We start from the raw sequence: 14,263 nt of genomic DNA, 5'->3' as shown, positions 1-14,263 counted from the left end.
CCTCAGCTACTGTATATTATCGTACATAAACATACATGGGTTATTTAGCCATTAATTGCTTTATTGTTACATTTAGTGCTGTTGTTAAAATGCAACCAAATCTACCTGAATAACAGAGTCTATTAACTAAGACATTTGAAGTGATTTGTGATTTGTGAATCAATCTTTTTTCCAGAGGATATTTTCAGCTAGACTTATGACAAAAATGAACGCCACATTGAAATAGTGCGTGTTGGATTATCTATCTCAAGCATGTTTTCAAGCCTGCATCGGTTGATTTTCATACAGCACTGACATGGAATCCAATGGAATGGAATCCAAAGATAAAACCACAGTATGCTTTGTAAAATGGTTGGCAGTAATGTCAAGTATACAGTACGGTGAGTCATAGCTAAACATGCCAGACATCCAGTATGGTCCTAATAGGTCTACATATAAATATCTTCAAGCTAAATTGGATGACAAACAAATGGTGTGAAAACATAACGTCTGTGGGCGGAGGTAATAATTATAATTAATAAACAGGGTGTAATTTTCCTAGCAGGGGGTGAGGAAAAGCTTTTGTTTTTATTGCCAGTGGGGATATGTTTTATCCCTGCTTCTGGTCAGACTTAAAGTAAACACACAGACATCAAACACATATAGTGTTAACAAAACTGTAACATTTCAGTTTTCAAAAGAATAAACACAACTAACAGACACAAACAGAAAAAACTAAAACAAAAACACAGAACACAATCAACACAACACCAACACAGAAAACAAAACAAATTACCCCTAGAAGCATCACTCAACAAACATAGGGGCTTCAGCGAAGAAGAAAAAAATCCTCTGTACCACACACTATCTAGTAAGTTATTGCTTTTCAGAGCCTGAAACGCCGTCAGACCTCCCATCATATAAAGATGATATTGCCCCCATTTCAATTTTTCCAACTTATCCTGTAGCCTTATCCTGATATACTTTTCACTGCCAAATGTATAGCAGAGCAACATTCAGGATTTTTTGGGCAAGCATAATATTATTAATATATTAATATATATATTAATACAGTGAGCAGCCATTCTATGGCGCTCTGGGAGCAATTAGGGGTTACAAGTATTGCTCATGGGGACACACTTCAACACATTGCTGGCCTTGCCTGGAATCAAACCTGCGACAACCAGGGCCTCTGGCTGCTTCCCAGGCGGGCTCACTAAGCATGTGTACTTTTGGGAAATGTACAGTAGACTGGTATGTTTGATATTGATGGTGTGATGTTTTATATATCAGAATTGAACAATTTCATAAAATTTGCCAATTAGCCACATTAACCCTGGCATCTCTATTTTAGGAAAAAAAAAAAAATCAAAATTCTACAAAGCAGTACATTATATAGGGCTTTAAATGGTTAAGAAAATGCCCCCCCCCCTCCCTCTTTTTTAGATAAATCAAACCCTGATAATAACCAATAATGATAATACTAAATGTCTCTTCCTCTCTCTCCAAGGAGCACCAGGGACAGTGACGCAGAGGAGGAGGAGGACGAGAGGCGGTTGAGTCGGGGCTGCACCCTGCAGTACCAGCGCGCTCTGGTCAAGGTCCTGACCCAGTTCCACACCACGTCCACCGAGGGCACCGACCAGGTCATCACCATGCTGGGCCCCGACTGGCAGGTGGACGTCACCGACCTGGTGCAGGACTCCCTCAAGGTGGCCGACCCCAGGATAGCCGAGCTGGTGGACAGAACCGTCCTGGTCGGCCTGGAGCTGGGCTCCACTGTGCTGAAGGTAAAAACACACACACATTGGGGGGATCACATACAGCACTGTTTCCCAAACAGTGGGTCAGGACCCGTGGGTCGTGGACCAATTTTTATGGGTTGTGTGAAAATACCCCTTTATGTTTTGTTTCCTACATTTTGTTTTTAATTATTATTATTATCATTATTACTAGACCATACCCGGTGAAGGGCGCAGACGAAAGTAGTTGCAAAGTTGGGGTTAATGCAGGTCCTGTCGCGCAGTTTCTCCCCCGCGCGCGTCCCGTCGCGGTTTCTCCCCCGCGCGCGTCCCGTCGTGGCGCCCACCCCCCCTCCCCCCGTCGCTCCCGTCGCACCACCCCCCGGCCCGCGGTCACCCCTCCCCACGGGCGGATATATATATATATATATCAGCACTTTGTTCGCTGAAGCTGCGTGTGAGGTCGTCATTGTAGAGGGATGTGTCGTAGGTGGTTCTCGTCGTGTGTGTGTGTGTGTGTGTGTGTGTGTGTAATGTTGCTGGCTGTTGCTGGCTGTTGTTGGCTTTCAGGGGGTGGAGTCCTGGTAGTGATAGGAATGATTGGAATGTGATGTGTTGCCATGTCCGCCTATTGTAAGCGCTTTAGGGCCAATGTTGGTGTTATAGGGTTCGTTTGGTTTGGCCTCGTTTTCATAGACCTTGCTGCTTGTTTCTATCGCGAAACCTGGCAACGACGCATGCGCAGTTTGATCAAGAGTCCACCCAACCAAGTCACCACCACCACCACCACCGTGAGGTTACTAGAATTATAGTAGGATATTAAGAGATATTCAAAAAATTCCCCAAACATATATATACCTTTTTTTTTTACATTTTTCAAATTAATTCCATAAAATAATAATAATAATAAAAACAAATCCATTTATTAGAGGGGAAGAAAATACTTTTAAGAAGTAGTGAAAATAGCAGATCTACAAGCTCACAACACGTTGCATCGCGACGTGTTGTGAGCTTGTAGATCGGCTATTTTCACTAGTTTGGGTCCTGGGGACCCAAACCCTGGGGACCCATCACATTTCTCTTTTGGGTCTCGAGCTAAAACGTTTGGGAACCACTGACACAGTATATCAGCCGTGATTGGGGGTGGGGGAGGGGATTAATCTTGGGGATTAATGCGAGAAAAAATGAATAAGCCCCCCACACCAGCACTCCGTTTTCCTAAACAATTGATACAATATGTTTTGCTATTATCGTTGTAAACCTATACGTTCCTGCCATTATACACTGTCTGTTGAAGAAATCGCAGATTGAGGCTTTAACTTTTGATTTGATGAGATATAAGGTTTTATGGGAGATGCTTCTGAAGATGTATTGCACCCCATAACATCAAGACAGGAACTTTAACCACATGAACCCTAGCATGTCCCTATTCTGGGCATGGGCAACAGTCAATGAAAATAGCAGATCTACAAGCTCACAGCGTGTTGTGATATGTTGTGAGCTTGTAGATCTGTTATTTTCCACTATATTTGAAATAGGGCTTCAATCAGTGGTTCTCAAAGTGGGGTCCAGGGACTTCCTTTAGGGCAATGGTCCTCAACCTTTTTGACTGGCGACCCCCCAAAGAGACTTGGCCATGGCTCGCGACCCCCCCTCCTTCACGACTCACCAATCTAACAACATACTCGCACTGAACAAATGCTTGTGTGCACTCTGAACAAACATGTGTGTGCACACATACAGACTGAGACTGCCATACTAAATAAATAGCTATATTAATTCATTGTTATGTCTATAATAATAGGTACATTTTCTAAAACCAGGGTTTTGATAAGAGGAGTAATATTACACTTGCATCCGAGAGGAAAATATATGCACCTCTTGTCTTCACACAGCTCCAGTAGCCTGACCCTGCAGTTCCGCCTCTCATAAAAAACTCAGACGTTAAGCTTTCGTGTGTCAGAACCTCAGACCCATTGGGGCTGATCAATTTATCCCCCGTTTTGCTGTGCCTCAGCTTGCCCACTTTGAGTTTCTCACTTGCAGGTCGAGGTTGAAAATACTTGTGGGGTGTTAGGTGTGTGATATTTATTATGGATCTTAGTATCTTACTAACAGCAAGATGCATCCACCACACCGCTCCATGCACCTCATGTCTCATTGTGGCCAGTGCCACGCACACAAACACGCGCAGGTGTGCACACACACACACTTCCTCGCTCCCTCTCTTCCTCCGAAAAATTGGACCTGTATTGTGTGACTTATATGATGTGTTTTTACTGAAATATTAACAAAGGAAACTGATTTATGTATTATTTTTATTCAGATTTTCATTTCTTTGAGCACATTCAGAACAGCATCTGGTGACCCCTCCAAATGATTTGGCGACCCCTCGGGGGGTCGCGACCCCCAGGTTGAGAACCACTGCTTCAGGGGGTTCTAAATTGACCCTTACAAGTAACTCTGACAGTCTACAAATGGTCTACAAATGGACCCTAACGGGTCCATTTGTAGACTGTCAGAGTTAAGGGTCCTTGAAATTTAAAAGTTTGAGAAACACTGGCTGAAAATGTTTAAATCATGATGTACTTTTTCCCTATCTAGAAGTAGTGGAGTCAAAAGTATGATATTTGTCTTTGAAATGTAGTGGAGTGAAAGTGAAAGTATCCAAAAATACAAATACTCAAGTAAAGTACAGATGCTCAAAAAAATATACTTCTGAAGTAAATGTACTTTGCGGCTGTCCACCACTGTTTAAATCGAGATTTAATCGATATTTGGTGTAGGGGGGACCGGGAGAGTGTAGGCCTCTGGGTCTGGGGGACACCATATCAACAAAGTAAATAGGGTTTAAGTGGTTAATGAAGTGCAATTCAAGTTCAAGGCTTTATTGTCCCACCAGAGGGAAAATTAACCACAGATCAATTTGAATTCCTCAAGGCTGTGCAAAATAGCACTTAGACAAAACAAAAGGTTGTCTAAATGATGTGTGCAAATGGTGGTACAAACAAAAGGAGAATCTGAATCTCTTTGTACTGTGAGGATTTTGTACTGTCGGCCAAGAGCACAGAGGTCAAACTCTCATCAGGACAGTCCAATATGGCAGCTTGACACCCAACAGAGACATTTGGAGTCTCCCTGGACCCACATTTACAAAAAGAAAACATTATGAATTATTCAATTAAGAACTATTTTCAAGATACCCGGTAGTGAAAATATATAATCTACAAGCTCACAACATGTTGCATCATGATGACACATTGTGAGCTTGTACTGTATATCTATTTTCATTTTAATATATTTATAATATATTTGTTTATGTTTAGGGAAGGTACAAAAAACTAAAGCAAAACCGCAAAAGATAAAAGCGGTTCAATAAGAGATTTATAGAACAGAGTCATCATAAAACTGCGCACATTAAAATTATTCATTTTACTGGTAAAACACAGACGTTGCACCTTTTTAGAGATGGCATGCATCTTTTGTTAAAAATGACGCTTATTATGCGTTTCGGCTCCATTGATAAAGGAAGATAGGCCTTTATTAATTCCGTGGGAAATTGAGTTTCAGCTTCACCCAGTTGATGGCTGCTAAGAGCCGCTCAGAAGGGGAGTTGTTATGGGTTCATGTCTTGCTCAGGGACACACACGGACCGGGAGGCGAACCGGTGACCTTCGCTACCCGTTAAGCTACGGCTGCCCCGGTGTAGGTGGGGATTGTCTGAACTTAATAACTGTATCCGTTGCTTTAATTACTTTCAGTTCAAGGAACCTCTCCTTACTGTAGACACAAAAGCATCCACTACACGGAAGCTTATTACTGAGCTGAGTCACCAGCAGCCTTTCATCATGAAGTCACCACAACCAAACATGTATTTCTAGTTAGATAGTGTCGAATTGGAGCAGTATTATTCTATTCTATTATTACATTAACCATAATATCTGGAAGAACAGGACACTTGTTATTGACTATTACAAGTACATTATTTTGTTCTAAATATCCTGAGGTTGACAAACTAGACATAGCTAATGTTCCGGACACTTTATTTTGATATGATGTAAACATCAATCATGATTATTTAATGCAGGAGTTCTCAAAGTGGGGACCGGGGACCCCAGGGGTCCTTGATGGGTTTCCATAGGGTCCTCAGCAAAGATTAGTTAAAAATCATCAAAATCAGTTTATCCACTTTAACGCTATCTTATACTTTGGCTATTTGAAAATAGCCTGCACATTAGATAGGCTATTTTCAAAAAAAATTTGAGCGACGGAGTCTCTCTGAGAAGACGCTGTTGACTCTCACACACTGTGACCCATCTGACATTAAGTTCCCAATCCAACCGACGATATTAAAATTCGAGATGGAAATCATAAAAATATCTCTCCGCCAGCAGATATGGCTGAACGGTATTGAAAGAGCAGGCTATATATAAAGTCCTGACATGAGTCATGGGGCCCTCCAAATCACATTACAGATACTGTAGGAATAAGGTTAGTGTGGCGTACTCCTCTCCTCTGTCTGCTCTTTAAGTGAACTCCTGGGGGATCAAGTGTTCCCTCCACCTGCCAGACATACGACTGTCTTTTCCGATACTTTCATAACATAAGATCTTAAGGCTACTGGTCTTAAGTTTTGTAACCACTTGACTATATACTGTAGGGTTACTTCTTCATACAAGGAATATAGCGAAAGTCTATCTGACGCGTTGCTTGTAGATCAGCTATTTTCGTTGTGCAACAGACATAGCCATTCCTTTATAGCCCGGACGCTAGCGGAGATTTAAAAACTATAAGAAAATGCATCAGTCAAAGCATCGCTGTTGTCGGTTGGAAACCTCATTATGTCCAAAAATGTTACTTTTCAGGATTCAAATACAAAAATAGCACATCTACAAGCTCAAAACGCATTGCATCGTGACCGAGCTTATAGATTTTATAAGCCATTTTTGCTACTTTTTTATGACACTGTAGTATGACAAAGTAGGGAAGTAGTTTATGAAAAAACATAAAAAGTTAGAATATGGACGTAAGAGGTTTCTGCCTGACAGCAACAATATGTCGAGGTAGATACGTTGCGACTATGCTTCAGTGCAGTGATCTAATACTGCTTGACTGGTCATTTGTTGGAACGTAAAAAACAAAGTTGTTGACAGTTTGGACCATCGTGAGTGATCACACTCTCAGCCTGTCGCGAGACAGAAAATAATTGTCTGATAGATGCATCTGATGATAGTGAAGTGAAGAGGAAAGATATATATGTCAGCCATCCATCATCCTAAATGAGCAATACATCATTTGTAATCTCTTGAAAGGGGTGAATAATTGTAGATCAATTTACCCTCCGTACATAATGCCTCTCGGTGCTTGTCAGAAAACAAGGCGGTTTAAACTAATTATGTCACTGATATGACTTTCAATGGTTGTGACATCATCTATGGTGTCTGGGTTCTCAACGTCGGGTTCGGGGGCCACCAGCGGTCCAAATGGACCCTTACTGGTCTGTGCCCCTGAGAGTCTTACAAATGGAACCAAATGGACCCTTATGGATCCATTTGGTTCCATTTGTTCACTCTATATGTGTACAAATTAGCACCAAGAATGTTACAGTGTATTTTGGGGTTCCAGTATAATAGGTTAGTTCATTGATTCTCAACCTGTTTCATTTCAAGGACCAGTTTGATATGCATTAGGGCCACGTATCCCCATTGGATACCTATTTATTTATTTTTTATCTCTGGGACCCAAATCTACACTGTATAGTGTACACTGTAAATCCTCAGTGTCATTTAACTCTGACCCTTATGGGTCCATTGGGTTCCATTTGTCAGAGTCCATTTGGACCTGTGGTGGGCCTCCGACCAGACGTTGAGAACCAGTGATCTAGTGTCTCTATAGAGCTGTGCTGAAGATGATTGCATCTCAGTAAACTGGTTACATTTGGCCATTGTCCCAATCTCATCTAGTGGAATGGCTCAATATTCACTGTTTATTGTATCATCCCACTTATGCCAACGTCAGTTGCCTTATTCATTTCATTGATACTGTTTTTTTAACCCAATCCTACTTTTGAGTATGCTAGCGCACACATTTGCCAGAGTACTTAGTGCAGTTCCCTTTGCCAGAGTACTTAGTGCAGTTAGTTCCCTTTGCCAGAGTACTTAGTGCAATACCTGCTGTGAGAGTACAGTATTTAGTGCAGTACCTGTTATCAAGAGTACTTGCAGTACCCGTTGTAAGGGATCTCCATACTGTATGGGCAAATGTTTCAACCAATCTACGAGGCCGATAGAGAGACAGGCATAGAGAGACATCTGTGTGTACACACACAGAGAAAAGTATGGATTAATAGATCTATTCATTGTTTATTTATTCGGATATATCGCAAAGTGCTCAGCAATGCATTGCTTTCCTTTTGACGTCAAACCATCAGTGAGTCATTCATTGATATACAAATTCCAACTCCAGCTGCATTCTATAAATGAATCGACATTCCCTTTAACTTTCGACAGCATTAGCAATGTTCCAATTAGAAGAATCCTGAGATGTCTCATTTACAAAAACACACCATAATGATTTGAGATCTGTGTGTATTCATACTTGGGTCTTTCAGCTGCACTTACTATGGAGTCGTTTAAACACATCGCTCACTTTGCCTTCCGCCCCATTCAACTTGAATGATGGGTGTCGTAGAAAAACCAAATCATAAAGGTCTAAAAGAAATTAAATATCTGCATTTATGGAGCATATTTTAGTGAGAGCCCTGACCCTGTTGGAAAAATGAACAGCCCTGTATATAGTCCATCAATGTGCTCCCTAAGTCCCTATTAAAGGGCTCAGTCCAATGGATGATTTATCCATCTTATGATGGAGAACTGAAGTATTTCTCTTACTCTAGCCTTCGTCCTGAATATGAATATGAAAATTGACAATTAAGAATCAAGAAGGTTTATTTGTCACTACTCATACAGGTACAAGGTCCTCTGTTCTGTTATTGTTGCTACTGCATTTTTATATGACTTTACGTTGCTTTGTTGTGTTCTTGCTATTTGTTTGGAAAGCATTTGGTTCAGCTGCTGTTGTTTTTAAATGTGCTATATAAATACATTTGACTTGACTTGACTCTCAAAGTACTGTGCTACAACAACATACAATGATAATAATATTGAAATAAAAGATACAAAAATAAGAAGAAGCCTAGAAGGATTATATACATATGGAAATAAATTCAGAATTGGGGCCTTTTTTAGTTAAGTGAATAAGCTAGTCTGGTGATTGGTTGATGGTGGAATGTAATTTGTGACCGAAAGACAGGGTGTAATTACAGTCTGGCTTCTTGATCTCAGACTTCATGTGGCCAGTCTATGACGCCAGTCATCTCTGATGTATTTATGACTTATTATGACTCCCATCTTTGAGAAAGGTTTCAGTCCGTTTCCACCGGCAACCACTTACTTATACAGACAGCCTGTATCTGAAAGAGTCTAGTCGATGACGTCATCCGTGCCCAAATCTGAGCAATCCAAGCTCTGTTGAGATCTGACTTTGCGAGATTAGCTCCAGACAGACACACGGACGGACGGGCAGACCAGACCAGACCCTCTCTCATAGACAGCTAGCTCTTTGAGAGCCACCTTGAACCCATTAAAACCTGGAATGCATCTGTGTCACGTTTTGATTTGAGCTAAAAAGCATTATTTTACACGTTGGCTATTCAAAAATAGCTTGTAGATCTGCTATTTTTGAAAAATCGTGGAAATGTGTGCAAATCTTTGAATATGTATTGTTTTCAAGCAATCATTTTTTAACTCAAATCTTTGCTTCTGGGGGTCCTGGAACAAAATATCTTAGATGGGGATCTGCTGCCAAATACATCATTTTGGGGGTCCTTGACATGAAAAAGTTTGGTCTTAATGGGTTAAATGGAATCATGTGGATGTTGGGATCCACATGAGAATTGTGTGGCTCCAATGTGGATCTGGGATGTGAGCATCATTCCTTTAATTGTTCACTGTTTTGAGAGACTTCATGTATGTACATGTATATTGTCACTCAATTAGTTTATCCCTGTTACCGAAAAACACTTCCTGTTATCGGCTAATGAGCTTAAAAGAGACAGGATACACATCAGCGCACGCCAATGTTAATTTCACTGACGAAAAGTATAATGAGAAACGTTCGTCTCGCATGCCACTTTAGGAGACAGCGTAAAAAATCTAACTATAACCACACCAAAATTGATCTGTCAATTTAGTCCGCAAAAAGAGACAGATGGAGCTCCAATTTGTTGAAGCTGTTGTTCTGAATATTACATTTTGTCAAGTGTCTGTGTTTGTGAGTGCATGGGTGCGTGGGTGGGCGGGTGTACGTGCACGTTGTGCGTGCGGGTGTGTGCGTGCGTGCGTGCGTGCGTGCGAGCATGCATATTTTGTTCTTGAGCACAGACAGATCTGATCTGTTTGGCTCTCTGCTTCTCCTTTCCTTTCTGCCTTACTGAGTTGTTTGCAAACCTGCAAAGCCTTCAGGCCACATGGATGGGATGGTGCTACTAGCTTGATCAACATCAGTGTTTGGAAGTAAAATAGGCTTTTTGCAGGCAGTGGTAACCAGCCAAGTGATGAAAGAAGGCTATGTACCCAGGTCTATTATTTGGCATTTTAGGTGGCGGGCCATTTTTCTTTTATTGCCACCGCTTTTTGAGGCTTCAAGGGATGACTGAACAGGTCAAGTGTCTCCGGCTGACTCTGACAAGAACTATTGAATTGTATTTGGAGTGCAATAAATAAAGTTGTAAATAAACAACTGACTATACTGTCAACTCATCTCATACCCAGTCTCGCCTTTTGCATAAGAATACATTTCCGTGAGGACTTTTCACTGCTTGATAGGTTAATAATCTTCTTCAGGTTTGTCTGTGCTTGCAGCTAGTCGGAGACCTAGAGACAAGAGAAGACAAAACATAACTGGCAGATATCCATAATGTTCACAGCTCCGCTGATCCCTTGGCTTTTCACACCGAAAGCTGTGTATTCTATCAAACCCAATGTTTGAAGTGCATGATGATGGAGGAGAAAAACATCCATATTGTGGAATGCGAGGCTTCGAGAAGTCTAACTGCTTCTGGTAGAATCCCGAGTGACAAAAACACAGCAAGATGCAGATAAGAGGAAATGTTAAGTGCAAGTATTTAGTCGATTGTGCGTTTCATCTCAAGCCCTGACAACAAAACAAAATAAATAACACGAGTGCTATTGCAGTTACTGTACAGCATGCTGCAAGTTATCACAAAACTCCAGATGACCTCCCAAAGAAAAACAAAAAGGGGCAATATTTTTAGAGCTCATTCCTTATTCATTATTTCTACAATATAAACATGATTCAAAGGTATGGAAGTGTTGAAAAGATTCTTTGGGCGAGGTTGGCTTTGATGACATGTTCTGATGTTTTATTGAAGCCTTCTTGCTTCAGCAGCAGTGAATGTTCATCAATTACTCGTCACCTGCGGCCTTTCAGCTCCCTGCTCTATTTAGACCCGCTGACAGTCTTGCATACTGTATCTGATTGCCTTCTCAAAAGCATCTTCCAGTGTTTTATTGATGATTTATCAATTCATAATTCATAAATTGAGGTCTATGCTCTGTCTTCCTCGTAATCCTTATTTTATTTGTAACAACTCATTTGATGGTGGCTACTGGCTACTGTTAGGCTCATTGTGCTTTCAAAAGCCTCCTGATTTGCCCATGTGCTATGTCAGCAATCATTAGTGCCCCCCTCCCTTTTGCATTTTATTTGTTTGACATAATGTACAAATAATATTCTTGCATATGCATTTATATCAATAAAAAACATCAATCAACCAACCAATCAAACATCAGTCAGCACTAATCGAATATAGTGGCCATGTGATCTTTTCAATATTTCTCATACAGTAACTGACTGGCTGTAAACCGGAATGCCCAATATACTTTGTCACACACGGAGGTTTCACTCGTTGGAGATAGTAGCTAACTGCAATGCATCATGAGGAAATGTTATGCTTACAGACATACAGTAGATATGTTCCATTAAGGTTGTTTCAATGCAACCAACCCCCAGCCCATTACCCCACGTACAATCCTCTTTTAAACGGGTTGCCGTATTTTCCATGTCACAAAGCTTTGGATCTGTCGTTGCTCTAGAGATCCATTTCAGTCATGTTCACCCAGAATGCTTGTTCACTTAATGGTCATTTCAGACATAAAACAGGGCTGGAACAACCCACTAAACAAAGTATCATTTGTTTAGGACCCCACAATTGTTTTGGGGCCCCCTCCCTCCAAGATTTTGTATTTTTCCCAATCACATTTTTTTATGTAATACAAAAAAAAACTAGAAAATGTGCTCCTTGGAGCACAGGTCTCCGCCAATACTGTTCCTGATTAATCCTGTCTTACCTATTTATATTACATATTGTCACGTGTCACTTGACCAATGTTAGCTTGGCTGACGGAAGATCACTTCAAAAAATATAAATGATTTTTTGAAGTGACTCACCTATTTATAGGTTTTTATTTCGTCATGCGTCTCGCTAGCCAATCAAAAGCATTGGTGACAACATATTGTCACGTGTCACATGAAGCTTGACCAATGTTAGCTTGGCTGAGACGGACGGACACACGGAAGGACAAGAACGAAAACATACTCTCCACCTCTGGCGGAGACAATAACCACATGAACCCAAGCATCCCTATAAAAAAAAAGGAGGGGACCAAGTATAGACCTCTGAGGGACCCCCGTCAACAAAGTATTTAAGTTATTAAATCTAATTCTGGAACTAGGAAGGAGGATTTTATTAAGTTGTGGATGCTGTGCACAGCACACTTGACGATTACCACCAACTGGCAGGTGAGGTAAGGTTAGTGTCTACTGTCTGTCACTGCCTGTCAACTGCCAGCAGTAGCTTATCCAGCTAGGTGTCACTGTCCAGCTGCCATGAAACAAATGTAGCCTACCCATCTGTGTGAGGCAAAAAAAGAATGAAAAAACTCTCAATTTTAAAACTGCTACAGCACCAATACGTTATCTTAGCCTTCTCACGGTTGTGGTGGTTTGTAAATAACATTAGCTAACTCAGTTGCTAAAACAGCCAGTATCCTGTGCAGTGCAGACAGTTACTGTATAGCTGGTGCAGCTAGATGACAGATGATATATTCTTTTTTGTCCGTTGGGAAATTATTTGGGGGCCCCATAAAGGCCATTACATGCTCCTTCCGACGTCCAAACTTTTCTTCTATAAGACTTCTTCTTTTGCCCCCCCAAAACACCTTGGGCTGGCACTGAAGCAAATGCTTGTGCTATAAACATAGTATGCCATGGGTCTTTTTTTAATATGGTCAGACAGCGGGAAATAAGGTTGTCAACCCTTGTACCCCTCTCACTTAACAAACAAAAGGTCACTCACAATGACTCTTCAACATCATCAAGTGTGCATTTTGGAGTGGAGGTGCAGGGCCAACAAGTGTGATTAAAATGTAAATTAGATGCAGCTAGTGAAATGATGTGTGCATAATGTGTTCCACTTTAATTGTTATCCCTCTGAATCCTTCATGCACGCCTTGTTAGATGCAGTGTCTGTTAAGTGTCCTCATTAATTGGCAAAATATCACTGTCCAGGACACATCAGGATGTTAATGCTGAAAATAACATGTCTATCCCATGGTAGGTTTGGCTAATCTGTAATACTCCATGCATAATTACCTACATTTAGTGGTTTAATTTGGTTGCATAAGATGCAAATGGCCCTTTGGTGCGTGCAACACAGGGTGTTGTCTTTAGCTTGTGTACAATCATTTGTTTAGCCTTAGGGGTACATTTTTAAAACAACTGAGGATTTGACTGTGCGGCATACTTTACGTTGGCTAGGTAGATTAAGTTGAACGTATTAAGTGTTTGTTATCATACTGAACAGCCCCCTGCCTCCGTTTTAAAGAAAGAGATTATTCGTGTGAATTTTCAGTGGTACGGCTCCATTTATTCTTTGGATGCATTTGCCTCCTATTTCAGTGTCATTAATCTGAGCACAGTGGCCAATGCGGCCTGGCCCTCTCCCTCCTCTCCCTCTCACATCCAAAGCTTCTCATCCCATAAACCTTTGAAAAGCAAAGAGAGAGCATGATTAGGGAGGACAGACGAGTTCTTCAAGCGGGGGAGCTATCTACGCTCTACAGTATGAGAGAGAGGGCTCTCCAGATGTTAATAAGAGATCAGGGAGAATTCATGCTGAGTCAAGATAAAACAAGGTCTTGAATTGTTCGTGTGATGTGATTTCTTGGCCCTTGAGGCAATTATTAAGAGATTACAAAAATAGTTTAAGAATATCAACCAAGTCTGTGTGACTCTTTTTTTTCTCCATTCTTTTCCCCCCGGCTTTTTTGCCTGTATTTGATTACAGTGGGGATTGACAGGAAACGGGGAAGAGTCAGGGAGTGACTTAAAGTAAAGGTCTGCCGGGCTCAGACAGGAATCGAACCCGGAACTCGCTGTCAGGCTGCATCAGAGCCTACATG

General features: G+C 41.2%; 1 protein-coding gene across 2 annotated transcripts in view; it reads left to right on the top strand.

Annotated features, from left to right (window-relative positions):
* Nucleotides 1-14,263, top strand: part of tmem132e (transmembrane protein 132E) — a 467,019-nt gene that overhangs the window by 438,543 nt on the left and 14,213 nt on the right. For both annotated transcript variants that reach the window (XM_084074773.1, XM_084074772.1), the window contains exon 7: nt 1,490-1,769. In XM_084074773.1, coding sequence (XP_083930899.1) covers nt 1,490-1,769 — 280 coding nt within the window. The remainder of the gene's footprint in view (nt 1-1,489; nt 1,770-14,263) is intronic.

This window comes from Gymnoscopelus microlampas, assembly GCF_963454915.1.
Source record: "Gymnoscopelus microlampas genome assembly, chromosome: 12".
Lineage (NCBI taxonomy): Eukaryota > Metazoa > Chordata > Actinopteri > Myctophiformes > Myctophidae > Gymnoscopelus > Gymnoscopelus microlampas.
The sequence above is the reverse complement of the archived record's forward strand: the minus strand, read 5'-3'. Positions and strand labels throughout refer to the sequence as shown.